This window comes from Oryzias latipes, chromosome 12, assembly GCF_002234675.1.
Source record: "Oryzias latipes chromosome 12, ASM223467v1".
Classification (NCBI taxonomy): Eukaryota; Metazoa; Chordata; class Actinopteri; order Beloniformes; family Adrianichthyidae; genus Oryzias; species Oryzias latipes.
This window is the reverse complement of record NC_019870.2, coordinates 29064269-29081174: the sequence shown is the minus strand read 5'-3', so window position 1 is coordinate 29081174 and position 16906 is coordinate 29064269. Positions and strand designations below refer to the sequence as shown.

Here is a 16906-nt window from a genome sequence, read left to right as displayed (position 1 = left end):
TTCTAAATATCCTGTTTGTTGAAGTGCAGCTGCTGTAACTCGTCTTCAGGACGACGTCCCCTGGATGAAAGAGATCCTTCGCTGATGGAAATGGGTCTCGATTTTAGTTCATTCACAAAGATGATGACGTGTGGACACTCTATGTCAAATCCTATGGTCTGTCTGTTGGGAAGACGACGCGTGTTTCCATAATTCAGTCTTTTCCTGATCCAGTTATGACGACCTTTATTGTTTTGAACGTTGGCTGAGGCCTCAGAGCTCCAGAGGGTTTTCAATGAGGAGAAATGCTCCGTCTCTCCCCCTTTCCTTTTTTCCCTCCTGCCCTCCTGCCTCCTCATTTTGTCTGCACTCATTCCGTTAGTTGTTTTTCCGGCTCCTTCGCCCCCCACCCCCCACCGCCGCCTGGCTCCGTTATGAAATTGAAAGATTGATTGCTGTTCTTGGCGTCCAGCACCGTGTGATGAATGAGAGCTGTCCATTCGGTCAGATCCAGGTGCAGCACATACAGCGGAGCGCAGATTGGTTTGAGGGGGGTGTCGACGGGGGCGGGGGCTGATTGTAGGGATGGAAGGATGATGACAGACGGAGGGTGAAATGGCGTTGGGATGTAGAAGTGACGAAGCGTTGATGGGAGTTGGGTCTCCGGACGCCGCCGTTCGCAGGTAAATGTCAGACGAGTCCGAGCTGAACGCTGGCATTTTCAAACATTCATGAGAGCTAATTGGAAATGGAGTTTTATTTGTACTTACAAGGGGCAAACAGGGTAACTGCATGTCAGGCGTGTTTTTACCACTGCTTTGGGATTCTAACCCCAGACCAGTGACAGCTGCTTTACTTGTTGAACCCACTAACATTTTAAACAGGAAATTTTCAGATTTGATTCAGATTTGTATCCAGCCCCCCCAGGCATTACAATACAGTGGGGAAAATCCACCGTAGTTCAATAAATTGAACGATCTGAGTTTCCAATGAAAACGCAAATACATCTATGGACATCTTTGAAGGTTGGATCAGGTTCAACCTTTCCTTTAACTGGTTTTACTACTTAATGCCTAAACACTGAAATAAACTCTGTTTTAAGAAGGCATTTGAGCAGCTCTCTTGTTTCAAGCAACTTTACAAAGTGGCTTATAGACATACATAGGCAGAAAGGTAGATAGATGGTTAGAATGTATTTCTGACTCATAGTTCACTCAATGAAAAGGAGTCCACAGACCCACTACATTAAAAAAATACTGAATGCACAGGTAAAGAAGGAGTATACGAAAAATAACAATACTTCATCAAAAATAAATTAATACAAAAATAAGAATAAAAGAACAAATAAAAACAATACTTATATTTAGACAAACCACACCATAAACATTAGTTAGGACAAATGAGAATTGTAATTAAAAATATATATATTTGAACAATTATATATAATTAAAGCAATGTAAAGAAACTACCTGTCCTCGCCCTTGCCACCCCCTGACTACCCTCTTTTTACCCCCCCTCGCTGGCTGAGGCCACTCCCTCTCCCCTCTTCCTGTGCCACCCTGGTCAGAGCCGCACATCAACAAATTCATGATGAGCCACATTTTCTGTTGGTTTTATCTCCATAGCAACCATTTTATGTTATGGTCACCTGGGGGTGACGAACAGGTCTGTGTGGTTTTTAAAAGAATCTACAAAACTAAACTTTTGGATCTGCCTGGCAACAGAGAACTTGTGTTAACCACGCCCACATTCCCAATGTGTTCATTTTGTACGTCCTATTGTTTCGTTCGCCTTGAACCAATGATTCACGTGTTACATTTTCAGAATGTTCTGGTAAAAACTGAGCGAGTAACAGGGGAACGCACTTTGGCGAGCTTACCATGCCGAGGCAGTTCAAAAATCCACCAACTTCAAAACCACCAGAGCTTCACGTGATGCTCGAGGAGTTAGACGCGATAGTCGGAAGGAGGACTTTGAATTTGTAGCTGGTTCTAAGGGGATTTTTTTTATTTTATTTTATTCCAGACGGCTGCCTCAACAAATCTTTGAAATGTGGCTGTAGACTTAAACTGATGGCTGAATGTGAAATTTAGTGAAGATCGCTTTTTTTTTTTTTTTTTTTTTTTGCAGCTACAGAGGAGATTTAGCCCCCAGTCATGGTTCCTCCCGCTATGATGTCATGATGAAACGACGTGATGCAGTTTTCTCATGAATCTGAAAAGAATGGCAGAAACCATCGCTGCTCCTCTGTCTGGTTAAATACTTTTATTTTGAAGGGACTGTCATTGACTCTGTATTATAGAGCAGGTGTACATTGAGGGGTTGCACCAGTGCAGGTTTTAGGATAACATGTTCCTTAGATAAAAAATGGTTCATTAGGTTTTTCCTGCTCTCGGTGGAACGTCTCAAAATCTTTTTCTTGACCCCCCCCCCGCTCTGCAGCCAGTCTGATCCAGCTCTCACCCGCTAACCAAGTCCCCATCATTGATTTACCTTCACCTCTAATTTCAGCTGAAAAGCAGGCAGATCCAGAGAAAGAGAGCAGGTGGGGCGCGGCGAGCACAAAGCCAGTGAGCGTTTGTTTTCGGGCCGCTACATTTGAAACCTCACTAATCTGTCATTATTTCACGGACCCTGCTCCTTCCTCCTCTCCTCTTCATCCTTCCCTCTCTCCTCCTCTCCCTCTGCTCTAATCACCCATTGTGTGTTGACGCCACGTGTTTACTGCACTAACTAACCCCTCATTACAGTCAAGTGATGCTTTGTCAATAGTTGTCGGGTCATTCGGAGGCAGGGCTGCCTTTAAACAAAGATGTCCGCTGTGAGAAACAAATCAGACTCTGGCGCTTCTTCCACTTCCTGCTCGCTGCTTACGGAGAAGAGACTTGAATCTCTTGACAGAAAAGTATAAAAAGTCAAATAACCAAGTATCACAAGCTTAAAAAAAGACTCCAACTACTGCTGACTAAGAAACTTAAAGTTTAAAAAGGCGACCATACCAAAACCTCCAAATAGGGGGGAGGCTGCTATCTACAAGCACTGTACCTTAAATTGGTGAGAGTTAAGATGATTTAGTTAATTGAAATGTTAAGACGATATATTAAACCACAGATCAGGACTTTGAGGATGTGAAAAAATGACCGTGAGGTCCAATCCCCTTTACTGATATTTGACTTCACAAAGGTTTAGTTCAGGATTCATGTTTTGGAGCTGGAGGGGGACGTTTGTAGCATCACAGCAGAGGTAGATGATGGTGGAAGCACATGAGAGACTTCAGCTCACGCCTAAGCCTAACCGTCTCTGCTTTGTAGCTACAACACACCTGATCTGCACTGCTGATGTCTCTGCACCTGCAGCCGAGGCAGCCAACGGCGAGATGCCGTCGTCCGCTCTGTCGGCCGTAACGGCGCAGCACGATGATGCTAACACAGTTAGCGCTCTGTCAGTGCTGGCATATAATGATACTAAACAATGATAACACAGTTAGCCTCCAGCTATGTCTCTGCGAGCCACATTGGTGGGATGTGTGTGTGTGTGTGTGTGTGTGTGTGCGTTTGTGTGCAGAAACCAGTAAGTATTGGGGGGAGGGATGCCATTTAAGGGAGGCTGATGATGAAATGCCAGGAGATCCAGGTGATGAGATTAGCCGTGTGTCTCTGGAGAAGTGAGGACCTTTAGAGTCACCACAGGATTATAACTAAAGTAAATGATCAGTTTTATATTGTTTGCTTCTTTATATTATTGCTTTTTGCATTTGGAAGGAAAACACAGCAGGCTGTATTGATTACCTGAGGAACTCAGACAATAGAAAAAGGGGGGGAAAACCCAGCAACACAGCACAAGGATCAAAATCAGAGAATTTGTTCCAAATGGAAACATTTGCATTTTTAATCTGCAGTTCTTCGCCTGTTTCCCCTCATCTCAGTTCTAGCAGAGAATCTGCTAAAAGCTGAGAGTCTGCGACAGACAGGAGGGGAGGTTCAGTGTGTCTTTGGGGAAGAGGAGTGTTATTGAGAGATGGGGGATATTTTCTGGAGTCTTAATGGTCAGTCCGTCCCTGCAGAGACTGGCTCAAATGTCAGGTCAGCTATGAGATGACCTCCATCCCGTTTGCTGTCTTTATCGTCTGTGTGAGCGTCTGGGCTTCTGTGTGCAGTTTCTTTTCCTCCTAATTTAGTTTTCCTACCACTTCAGATGGAAATTTTAGTGTTAATGTGTGTCTGTGTTCTGGAGATGGGGGTTGACTGTGAAATCCCAGATCTATGGTGGTTTGATGCAACACAAAAATCCAAAGAAAAAGCCATCAGAAGCTGTAATCTTCTGTGGGCCATGCTGCGGCGCTCTTGTGGAAAAGAATGATATTTTTAGTGTTTATCAAATGATCTAATGTGCTAGCATGTTTCAAAAATGCAGTGTTGTGTGGTTGTAATGTGTGCAGGTAAGGCGCTGACCTTCCTGCTGCTCCAGCCCCCCAGCCCCAAGCTCCCGGCCCACAGCACCATCCGCCGCACTGCCATTGATCTGATTGGCCGGGGCTTCACCGTCTGGGAGCCGTACATGGACGTGTCGGCGGTGCTCATGGGACTGCTGGAGCTGTGCGCCGACGCCGAGAAGCAGCTGGGGAAGTGAGTTCACACACTGGCTTTGCTGGAAGGATCCGGAGCTGGATCTGGATTGTTCTCCAGGATCCGGATCGCCTTCATTACATTGTTACATCACAGGTCAATGACGCCATCCCTGAATGTGCAAAAATCAACTGAAGTTCTCACTTTGATGTGATGTTGAGTCTTTGGGGGAATTCAAATTCTCCCCCTGACCCTACAACTGTACAATTGGACAAACAGGGGATTCCATGAATGGCGGCTGAACATCATTAGCCGAAAATGGAAATTCTACGAGCATTCAGAATTGTACCACTTTTAATAAAGCTTTTTCATGTGATTAAACCGGTTAGTATGCAGGGCATACTATGGCACACTAAATGGGGCAAAAAGGGTAATCATTTTATTCCTTTCAAAAACGGATATAAACAAAAGTGTTTCAGATTTGTAAAACCGTTGATCCAGAGGCTTTAGCTCCAGCGTCTACATTTCTTCACCATAACGTGATCAACGTGAATCAGCATGTTCGTTAAGTTAAATGAATGTTTTTGGACCAAAAAAACAGAATATTTTTCGACTGAAATTGTTCCGGACTTTCAGTTCAGGCAAATGATGTCTTGCCGCCATGTTGTCTGTAACCAGGTGCTCTTGGGGGGGAAAAAAGGAATCCTATCTGTCTCTGTGTAAAGAAGTAATTGCCCCGCTCCTTATCACAAAATCACTGACTAATTACAAAGTGGGGACAGATGAGGTCTATTTCCCAAGCCAGACCCAAACCTGATCACCATACTAGTTCAATCAAGAAATCACTTAAACAGTATCTGTTAGAGAAAGGGAGGTTGGCTGCAAGATCTTGAGAACCAACGCATCGCGCCACCATCCAAAGAAATTCCAGAAGAAATGAGAAGCAAAGGGATTGAAATCCATCAGTCTGGAAAAGGTTTCAAAGCTGGAGCTCCAGCAAACCCGTGTCAGATCTATGATCCACAAACGAAGCAAACTGGGAACCGTGGCAAACCGTCCCAGGAGTGGTCGACCAACTAAAATGGCACTAAGAGTGAGACGACGACTCATCCAGGTCACAAAGGAACCGTGGAAAGCATCAAAAGAACTGCAGGCCTCACTCAAGGTCCGCGTTCATCACCATAAGACAGACACTCGCCAAAAATGGCATTCATGGGAAAGTTCCCAGGCGAGAATCCCCCCCCCTGCTGTCAACAAAGAACACGACGGCTCGTCTCACTTTAGCCAAAAGCCATCTTGATGGTTGTTGAGACAAACATTTCGTGGACTGACGAGTCAAAAAAGGTGTGCGGCCGTTACATCTGGCTTAAAAATGGAACGGCGTTTGATCAAAAATATCATGCCGACAGTAAAAGATGGTGGCAGGGCTAAGAATTCGGAGTCGGCCTTTGACTTGTTCTTTAAGCCAGAAGTCTCAGTGAAGGACTTGGAGACCTTCTTGTAAGAACTTGAGTCCAACTTTACTAAAAAACGTTGACTGATCCGTTCTGGTCTTTTAAGATCCTGCATTTGATTACTGTGTTTGTTTGCTAAAATGCTTAGTCCTCCGTCTCAGGTTGCAGAGCACAGGCGGGCTTGGAGAAGCACATGTATGAACACACGCTTACGCTGCAGCATCATGGAGCTGACACCGTGAGTTATGGAAGCCGGGCTGTAATTGGCTTTCAGGGCATTATGATGATGCAGTGATGTCTGTCTTGGTCTGATGTGAGACTCCCATCTGTGCGGTGCAGCCTTCATAAAGATTTTTCAAAGATGTCACTATGGCAGTGATGCCTGAAACTGGCCATCTAAAGATGAATGTGGAATATACAGTTTGGTTTCAACAAATCTTTGCTTAATTAAGGTTAAAGCCCAAAAACAAATCAAACCTGCCAACATAATTCCAGTCACAACAAACCATCCTTGGGTTCAGATCAAACTTTGAACATCCTTTTCTCAGTTCAGGGTCGTGTTCAGCAAGACCAGGAAAGAGAATTTTAGAGGGACCACATGGTTTGGTACCCCTTCTCTGACCCCTCTGACCTTCTCTGACCCCGCTGACCTTCTCTGACCCCGCTGACCTTGTCAGTTCCTTCTCGGTTCCTCAAACGTTTCCTGCTTTGGAGCCGAAGCTTTAGTGAAAACCAAGTAACTGACTCCAGTTTCTAATCCACTGGAGTGACTTTAGTTGTGAAGGGTTGATGCTTCAGCAGAATTTACATGTGTGCTACAAAACCCAACATGCGTGTGTGTGTGTGTGTGTGTGTGTGTCATCCTTCCTGCTGAAATGTAACTGGCCAATATGACGTGATCTGATTAAGGCTGAAACTCAAGCTGGGTCAGTCGGACTAAATGAGTATAGATATGTCTGCTGCTGCTGCGCCAGTTGCTGCTTTGTGTGTGTTTGTGTGTGTGTGTTTGTGTAGAAGAACAATTTATTTGAACACACTTTTATTAGAATGGAAAGAACGGTATATTCACATTGTCAGAAACTGGACTAAACCAAAAGTTCCCACGATGAAAAGCACAGAGGTTGTAGATTTTTCCAGTTCAGGATAAGCATAGAATTGATGAATTGTTTTTTTCAGAATCAGAATCAGCTTTTTACAGTACAGTACAGTACATGTACATGGATTTGGCTTCGTTGTCTTGTGCTCTCGTGCAAACCAAGCAAGGTATAAGGTGTAAAGGGGTAAAGACAAAAACAAAGATCAATAATTTAAAAATAAGTAATAAGAAGATAGATATAAGGATAAACAAACATAACAAAACCACATCATATTTAGTTAGACTTCATATTTATCTTTACTGTATACTTTGATAAAGTTGGCAACGCTGTACACTTTGTTGCCTGTAATGCAGTTTTTACACTCAAAACAAAGAGCCGGTGGTAGAAAAGCTCCTCTGATTTAAAAAGGAACGTTAAAAAATTGAAGCTCAGCAAAAACACTGAAGAAAAACCTTGTCAAAGACAAGCGGTCCAATTTTTACAGTTTTCATTGGAATTTTTAGAATTTTAATGGCAAGAATATCACGCTTGGTATAAAACAATCTGATCAATCTAATTCAAATTAAATATTACTTTGAAAATATCAAATCTACTTATCAATTTGCCCAATTTGAATGATTTAGCCAAAAGGTAGCTTTCAGGTAGTTGTTGATGTTATTTAAATATATAAATATAAATATACTCCAACATCTTGGCAGTAAGTGTTAGCCTGTAAAGAGTCAAGTGGGTTTAAACGGATTTTTGCTTTATTTGGGATTTATTTCCTCACACAAACCTGCAGACAACTCCCCAATGATTTCCTTTGAGCAATGTATTGACAGCTGCTAAAAATAACCATTGTTTAGTTGTTCAGTCTAAAGTGTAAAATCACAGAGCCTTGCTGGCTGGAAATCCCCCGTGGCTTCAACAAAATGGAAGTATTTCGCTCCTAACTCACCTTAAATAAATCCATTTAGGATTTCAGGTAAAAGAGTGTCCGGCTAGTCAGATTTTAAGGAGTCTTCTCCAGTTGCAGTTGCTTTCAGCTCCTAAAGCAGTCCTTTCAGGACAAGAGCAAACGCTGAGGAATGCTGGATCTGTGACCCTCCATGGATTGTCAGGTTGATGTGAGCTTCACACTGACAGAACCCACAGCCCAGGTTCATGAATAACTGATAATTAGACATCTGCAGATGAGTGCTGCTGCTTCCAGGGGCTGTTTGGAGAGCATGAGGGCTGATAAATGAGATACCCTGTAATCAGATCAATGCATTACAACACACAACCAGAATGGATTAACCAGTACGCACACTGTCACTCTAATAAAGTGCCTCAGTTTTCCTTCGCTCATTGAGTTTACTCTGTTGAAAGTGTGGATGCAAAGTTAAATCCATTATTGTTTCAAAAGAAGTGTGCACAAACACACACACAGAGGGTGCACATCTAAAGGCGTGTCTCACAGCCGCTATGGACAATCTATGCATATTGCATGATGAAACTGGTCATACGTTGAAAAAGTGAGAAAAGTTGTGGTCTTTACAAGAACTTTTCACAGATGAATCGCCAATGAACCACGTTAAAACCACGGAGGAAGAAGTACAAATAAACCAGGCAAAGAACACGTAAACCAACCAACGCAGATCATTTATCTCCTGACTGACATGAAGCCATCTCCTGACTGACCTGTCTGCGGCTGTGCAGCGCCGTCATAAAACTAGACACGGGATATTTAGCCTATAGAGGAATGTTTCATTTAGTTAATTAAGGTGAAGTCCATCCTGCTGAGTTAAAATCATTTAGAACATTTAGAACAGAGACATTTATCTTTACTTAAAGCAATATAATATCCTTTTACCGTTTTTAATCTGCATTATTTGTCTAAAAAAAAAAAATAACAATATTGGCTAAAGCTAAAAATACCAGAACAGATGTATTTGTTTATTTCTGCTATTCTGGTGAAATGATTTGACTTCCCCGCAGAGATAAATGTTGTCAAATTACAAATTTGAGCTTTAGACCATATTTGGCGTGTTCTGCCCGCAGAGATAACTGCACATGTTTTTTCCCTCTGCGTGGGTGGAACACTTGCATTTATTCTGTTGCAGAAGATGAATGTACTGCAGACGTTGTCCTGCAGAGATGTTCTCAGTTCACCATTGGTAGGAGAAGCAGCCGTTCACGTCACCAGACAATACGTGGGGAAAAAGTTGTGTCTGAGCCATATTGATTCTCGCTCTTTGAGGTTTCTGAACAGACGGAAGGATTTGAGTTCATCAAACAGTTGTTTAGACCATTGGAGGAAAATGGTTTTAAAACGGAAGAGTGAAAAATCCTAGTAAACTGCTGAATTAGCCAGTCACATTGTTATTTTTGAAACGGTCTAAAAATATGACCAATAATTGGTTAGCCACCTTTATACCTTTGAGTCACCATTTGTCAATAGTTCTGTCTTAAAACAGGCAGTTCTCAGGAACCTTTTTTCAGATTAACTGTAAGTCCTCTTGATAATTTATGCACTTGATCCGTGAGAGTGCAGAGGCCTGAACATCTGAAAATAAGGCCTAGAAACCTCCTAGACACCTGTGTGTAGGGTTGATGGTGAGTCACGAACAGGTGGAATAAAAGCCTGTGAAAGATGGTGAATTAATCCAAAAGTTTTCAGGAACTGTCCGTTTGTTCAGGTGGCAACCATTAACACATTTTAGCACCACTTATCAATGGTTAATCAGCAGGTCTGTGACCCACTGTAGAAGTTTTACAGTTACACAGTTACAGTGGGGCAAAAATGTATTTAGTCATCCTCCAAATGTACAAGTTCTCCCACTTAAAAAGATGAGAGACGCATGTAAGGTTTACCCCTCATGGGTAAACCTCAACTATGAGAGACAAAACGAGGGGAAAAAATGCAGAAAAATCATAATGACGGATTTTTTAAGTATTGGTTTGTAAATGGTGGTGGAAATATTTGGTCCCCTACAAACAAACAGTATTTCTGTCTCTCACAGACCTGTAACTTTTTTGGTGAGGATCCTCTGTCCTCCACTGGTTACCTGTATTAAAGACCCCTGTTTGAACTGGTTATCTATAGAAAAGACTCCTGTCCACAACCTCAGACAGTCCAGAATCCACTATGGCCATACGTCAATGCCGCAATGTGTATATTAACTGAACGTAAATATGTGGGAATAGCATCAGCCTTTATTTTGTCTGGACACGATTGGAAACATGACTTCACATGATTGTTTATATGGTTTCTCAGGACTGGGCGGGATTTCTTTATTCAAAAGCTGCTTCCATTAGCTCACACACCGTCACAAAGCCGCCGTCTCCTATTCTTGGAGACACTGTTCTCCCGGGAGACCTGGTTCTCCTGAGGCCGGCAGGTCGCTCACGCAGACGGACCGCGGTCCGAAGCCCCCTCCGGAGCACCCTCCCCTGCCCTCCAACACAAAGCTATGAGTCCGGCTGCTCTGCTCAGAGACACAATTTGCTCGCACAGAGCAGCCGGCTGGACCTGTTCGCGCTCCAAAGCCTCGTCTGGAGCACCACACTGTCTGTCTGTCTGTGCATGACGTCAGCCAGAGCTGTAGTGACCCACGATCAGAGTGAACCGTTTCTATTCACCATGATCGGATCAACAATCGGCATAACCCACCTATGTCCGTCGGAAAGAAATTTTGATCCGTATGAGTCTGATCGGGGCAGAGTATTCCGAGCGGCGTGTTTACATGACGCATTTTTATTCTGATCAGGCGTTCATTCCGATTACTTTTGTCCATGTAGATTCCGCTAGAGACAAATGACCTCACTAGTGTCACAATGAAATGCAGGTGTTTGCTCATCTCTTTGGACTTGACCAAAACTTGATTTGGTTCTGGTCATTAACTAATGCAATTGTTGTGCAAAGAGATTTCCAGGAAAGCAGCTGCATCAGCACCACAGCACACCAGGTGGTTGGAATCCAGACTCCTGACAGCAGAGCTAATCCAGTCCCACCTGAGATGTTCATGAATGGATATGTTCTGCACATGCAGAGGGGGTAATGTGGTTACCGGTGTGAGAGCAGGATGAGCTCTGAAAGTCTAATGGACAGGTTTTCAACAACCTGAATGAAGTCTCTTCCAAAAGAGGACTGAGCTTCTCATGCATCTGCTGCCTGTGAAAGAAGGGCTGCACAGCAGTCAGTAAGCCACTCCAGTCAATAAATCAGTCGGTAAGCTTTCCAGCAAGCCAACCCCATCTACACCCCACCGAGAGAACCAATCAGAAAGTCAGTCAGTCCCCCCAACAGTCAGCCAACCGTACCCGTGCAGTCTTAGCATCGTACAGCGGCAGCTCGCATCATGTGACGGGGGTTATTCACTCCTCCCACACATTCACAAATCGATACTGCGCTGCCCTCGCTGTGTCCGCCTGTGTGTGACTGTATTGACTGGATAATGTCAGCGCGCTATTGGCTGTGAATGCAGCCGTGTTCCCAGCTTCACACATGCTGGACCCTGAGCTGGCTGCTCCAACAAAAGCCTAGACGATTCATCACAATTCCAACTTTACACTTCTTTTGACTCCTTTCTTTCACTGGTTATGGTTTTTAGTCATTTGGGGGGGATTTCTGCACACGCAGCAAGCGATTCTATGATTGCAGAGTCTCTGACCTTTAAACAGACATTTCAGCTCAAATCCCTAATGAGACGGATGTGTGTGTTGTTCTGGATTCTAATGATAGTACAGATGATTTCATTAAATGTTCTAAATGTTGGTCATTGACTTCAGTAGCTTTCTGTACAATTAACTCCACGCCTTTCTGCTGCATTTTATCAAGGCGGTGACTGTTTCCAATTACAGCCACCTTTCCAAATGAAATTAAACATTTCAGTATTGCTGATGTATTGCCGGTCTATTACCAGTATTAATTACAGGATCTGTAGCCGTGATGTGTAATAGGAGGCGATGAATCGTGCTGCCTGGCTGCCGTCCGCCCATCACCCCACTCTCTCTCTCCCCCCACAGTAATTTGTTAACAGGGTGGCCTTGCTCGGCCGCCTCCTCCTTCCTCCTCTTCCTCACACACACACACACACACACACACACTGAGGAGTGTGTGGCCAGCTGTTAGGGTGTGTGTGTTTCCAGTTCCTGTTGCATTGTGGGAGTCTATTATGCTGTCGCCTGGTGAATGGATCCCGTTCACTCGGCCTTGACATGATAAACTGCTCCCTAATCTCTTCACTGCATATATTCGTAAGACTCAATATCTGAGTCTAACGCCTCTCTGACTCTTTTTCAGTTTACCAGAGTTTAATCTAGCTCATTTAGTAGTTTATTTGAACAAAACATGAAGCAAAGTCTTCCAGAAGAAGTAGAAAGACAGGTATATGGCAACAAATGTCTGGAACAATAAAATAATGTTTTAAAAAAAGTTTTTTTAGACCTAACCTTAACGCCTTAGTCACATGCACCTGTACGGCGGGTTGACCTGCACGGGTGCTGCAGGTTTTTGGGTTGTTCAGGTCCGTGGAGGATCATAGAGAGGATTGGCTGCATCTTTAGTGGAGCGCAGGTGTGTCTCGCAGTTCCTTTGCTGCTCGTGCGGCCACCACTAAAGGACGTCATGAAAAATGGAACGTACCATTATTGAGCGTGTGGTCAGTGTATTGTGAAATATTTGTAAGGATACACGCACTTATGACGTAGGACTGATTTCGTCATAGGCGGTCAAACGTAAGGTGTCTGATTTCCTCATTTCTAACAGTCGGGCTGCACATAAGGAGCGCGCACGTATCACTGCTGCAGACACCCCACGCAGTTGTGACCAAGGAATTAACGCTGGTCAGCTAATGAGACTTGTTCTGATTCTCATCATCATAATCAGTTTCCCTTTGCATTTCATCCAAAGTAAACAGTTCAGTGGAGATGAAATATAAAACTCTAAAACCCCTCAATGAAATATATTAATCTAAATATTTAGAGTTTGAGAAATAAAGCTATGTAAACACAGTAAGAGTAAGCAACCAATAAGAAAAAGACTCTAGACCAGAAGAAGAGCTAAAAAAGGTTGAAAGTCCGAGCCTCGTCCTGCTAGTCTACGCTGAAAATCTGATTACCAATCTCAGATTATTTATTGATTTTCCTACATTTTAGAGTCCTATAATTTTAATGTTTGGACCATATGAGAACTGGACTGAGTGACCCCGCCCTCCTGGCACTCCATTGACATAGAAAAAATCCCATAGATTTCCATAGAGGAATAAACGGCTGTTACTCATTCATTCTAGATCTGATAACTTTTATTAACAAGTTCTTGATAATCCTATTTTTTTTCCACATTTTTGTTGTAGTGCAAGTTATTCAAGTCATAAACTGGCCAATCAGATGTCTCCATTAAAGTTCCTCGTGTCAAACGTTTGATTGACAGATTCTCCCAAGCCTGCTTTTGGGGGGTAGGGGTGTGGACTGTCAATCTAGCTCACTCCTGATTGGTGGTTTCCATAGAAACGATGACTCAGACTAAGTCAGACCAATCACTGCCTCCCGACATCCGTATTGTGAAAAAATGGCGACTGAATTGGCGTCATTTGGTTGGAGCCAGACATAAACCGTTTTCAATGGGTGATGTCACACTGGCTCAGTCCAGTTTGCAGATTCATTCAATGGGGTGGACTCTCTTCTCTGTCTGCAGCATTGATGTGACACAAAGCGGGCTTCCATTTCATTACTTTCATTACTCTAGCTTAAATTCATCTGTCAGCAGCAACTGAAAGTAACTGGATTTAACTCCATGGTTACGCCCTCCATCCTGGAGGAGAGAGACTGGAAGAAGCTGGGAGGGCTGTGATGGAGAGCAGCGTCTTTCGAGGTGGTCTCGGCTTGTTTCCAATTGGACTGAGCTTTGGTTCGCTCTGAGTTTCCTCAGTCTGACTACATCCGTGCTCAAAGCGGAAAAACTGTAGCCGGGCATTATGGGATGTAAACAGAGTAGTGGAGCAACAATGAGACACAGGAACTCATTAAAATAAGTTGTCGGATGTATGCTGGCTTATTAAAACCACCTTGAACGTGATAAATATTGATTCTCGCACTGTTTTTCCAACAATCTATATGTCAAACATTTATCAGCGTAGCTCCTCAGCCGTCGTCTCCACAGTAACCGCCCTGCAGCACGCCTCCACCGGACCAAAGTAAAAAGTGTTGGTCAGAGAAATATTAAGTTTGAAACAGTGAACTATGCAGACAAGCGCAAAAAGTGCAGGACTTCCTTAATGTCTGCCATTCGCTGCTTTTTCCTGCCACATTGCCTCTGGCCAATGATTGAAGAGATCTTTGGTCATGTGGCTTTTTTGGGTTGACAGCTGACCAAATGCAACACACATCAAAGCTGTAGAACTTTTTCTGTCTTTATGTTTTTGGGATGCAGCCAAAAAAAAAAGGCTTTGAATAAGCAGACCTAAGTTCACCTCCTAAAGATGTCAAGAGTCTTCCCTGCAGCCTGCTGTCGGTCAAGCCAAGTGTCTTCTGAGCAGTGAAATCGGTTTTCCTTTGAACTCAGCCAGAGATCGTTCATTGTGTGTCCTCCGTTTCTGAGCATGTTTGTCTTTCAGCTCAAACGAAGGTGAAGTTCACAGTAACCCATTTCTCTCTCCTCCCACAGCGTCTCTATGGGTTTGCCCCTCAACCCTCCTGCAGATTCGGCTCGCTCCGCCCGCCACGCCCTCTCCCTCATAGCCACGGCCCGCCCCCCCGCCTTCATCACCACCATTGCAAGAGAGGTGAAGTAGATTTTTGCACACGGCAGCTCCGGGACTCTTCAGTCTTCACGCTGGCGTCTTGTCCCGGTTCGGTTTTGTCTGGCGCTCCTGACAGACCGTTTGGTTTACAGGTTCATCGACACAACGCAGCTCAGGCCAACTCTCAGTCACAGCAAAATGTCCACACCACCACTCTGGCCAGAGCGAAGGCAGAGATACTGCGAGTGATTGACATCCTGATCGAGAAGATGCCTGGAGATGTGGTGGATCTGCTGGTTGAAGTAATGAGATGCTTTATTCATTCTGTAAAGAACATCTAAGCAGACTTAGTCAAAGAGAAATATGATACTTTTTATCCAAATCTTCCTAAGAGAAAGATTGACCTTAAAGTCAAAGGTCAACATCCTCCTCTTCCTCAGGTGATGGACATCATCATGTACTGCATTGAGGGTTCTCTGGTGAAGAAGAAAGGACTGCAGGAGTGTTTCCCTGCTATTTGCAAGTAAGTGTGCTTACCGGCGTGAGTGCTCTTCAGCGGAGTGTGGAACGAAGGAGTGTCTGAAGCTGTGCCCGTGTCAAAAGGTCAACTCGCTTCTGATGCTAGAGAAAAAAACATCAGCTCTGTCTGGCGAGGCACTTTTCGGTAGGTACCGGCTGCCTTGGCCGCCACCAGAGGTCCCACAGCGTCACACAGCTGTCATGTGGAATTGTTGGATCCACAGCTCGCCTTTAAAATCAGCTGGCTTGGTTTGTGTTTATCTGTGGTGCAATTCAATTCTATTTCTATAACCCAATATTTGCAACAATAGTCATCTCACTGGGCTTCATGCCGGTTATTATGTAATAAACAGGAATCGTTAAGAACGTAGTCATACCATTCAGAAGGTAATGGCTAAACTAAACTGAACTGGGCATCCCTGCCCTTAGACCCTCCTTCTCGGTAAGGAAACACTCAAAAAATAAAAAGGAAACCTCAGGGGTGTCCACATGAAGGAGGGATCCTCCCCCAGGACGGACAGCCGATGTACCAGAACTGATAGAGAAAATTAGCTTATCTAACTCTACAACTACATTTTTAAATAGGGTCCAAAACCTATTTGTGCAGCGGCAGGGTGGTCGACCTCCGGTTGGAAGATTGCAGGTTTGATTCCCGCCCATACTCGAACCCCACCTTTCCTCCGGTTGAAGGTTGGCGCCAGCGTTCAGCAGTGGAGCTGCGATCAGTGTGTGAATGTGACTGTGAAGCCTCTGGGCCTTCGAGGAACATAGAAAAGCGCCAAATGAGTATACACTGGTGTAATTGCAAGATGTGTTTTTTCAACATTTTTTCTAGGTATTCGATAAAGTTTTGCCCATTTTGGAAACGCAGCTTAAGAGATGCTGAAATCGATCAGGACACATTTGACACCGCTCTCTCCCATCAGGACATTCAGCCTCTGTCTGCTCGTGTTCTGATGCTCCTGTGCTCCATCGTCCAGGTTCTACATGGTGGGTTACTGTGACCGCAGCCACCGCATCGCCGTGGGAGCTCGCCAGGGTTCGGTGGCCCTCTACGATGTCCGTACTGGAAAATGTCAGGTTGGTTCAGCGTGGGCAGAGATCTCTGCCGTTCAACAGCAACACTAGCAAACAGCAGGTTCCTCCATCCGTCATCCTCTTCATCAGCTCAGCTGTTCACGGAGCCTCCTGGAAAAGCTCCCATCACTCACGTTTACCTGAACCTATTAAACGAGTCCAACTGTACTCCATCCATCCGTTTGGCCCAAATCCCTTCATCTACTTCACTCATGTGGCAAAAAAGCAATTTTTGGGAGTAACATTACAAATAAAAAAAAGCATCTCTGCATTAAAAAATAGAGAAGTGAAAGGATGGAGGAAGACGAGTTTCTCTTTCTCTCTCTGTAACTGATAAACGACAAAATGGTGACGTTGTTAATCATGTTTTTGTCTTACCCCACAATTCCCTGTGATGTAGTGCAGCTGTGTGAGTGTGTGTGTGTAATTGTGTGGGTCCTGGTCCAGTGTGTGCGTTGGTAATTTGCTGTGTATTGATTTTGCGTAACGCGAGCAGTCTAGTTTGGTGAAGG

General features: G+C 44.1%; 1 protein-coding gene across 5 annotated transcripts in view; it reads left to right on the top strand.

Annotated features, from left to right (window-relative positions):
- The window catches only part of wdr7 (WD repeat domain 7), a 104007-nt gene that overhangs the window by 79531 nt on the left and 7570 nt on the right, over positions 1 to 16906 (top strand). For all 5 annotated transcript variants that reach the window (XM_023961066.1, XM_023961068.1, XM_023961069.1 and 2 more), the window contains 5 exons: positions 4418 to 4604; positions 14723 to 14840; positions 14951 to 15100; positions 15239 to 15321; positions 16298 to 16397. In XM_023961066.1, the coding sequence (XP_023816834.1) occupies positions 4418 to 4604; positions 14723 to 14840; positions 14951 to 15100; positions 15239 to 15321; positions 16298 to 16397 (638 nt within the window). The remainder of the gene's footprint in view (positions 1 to 4417; positions 4605 to 14722; positions 14841 to 14950; positions 15101 to 15238; positions 15322 to 16297; positions 16398 to 16906) is intronic.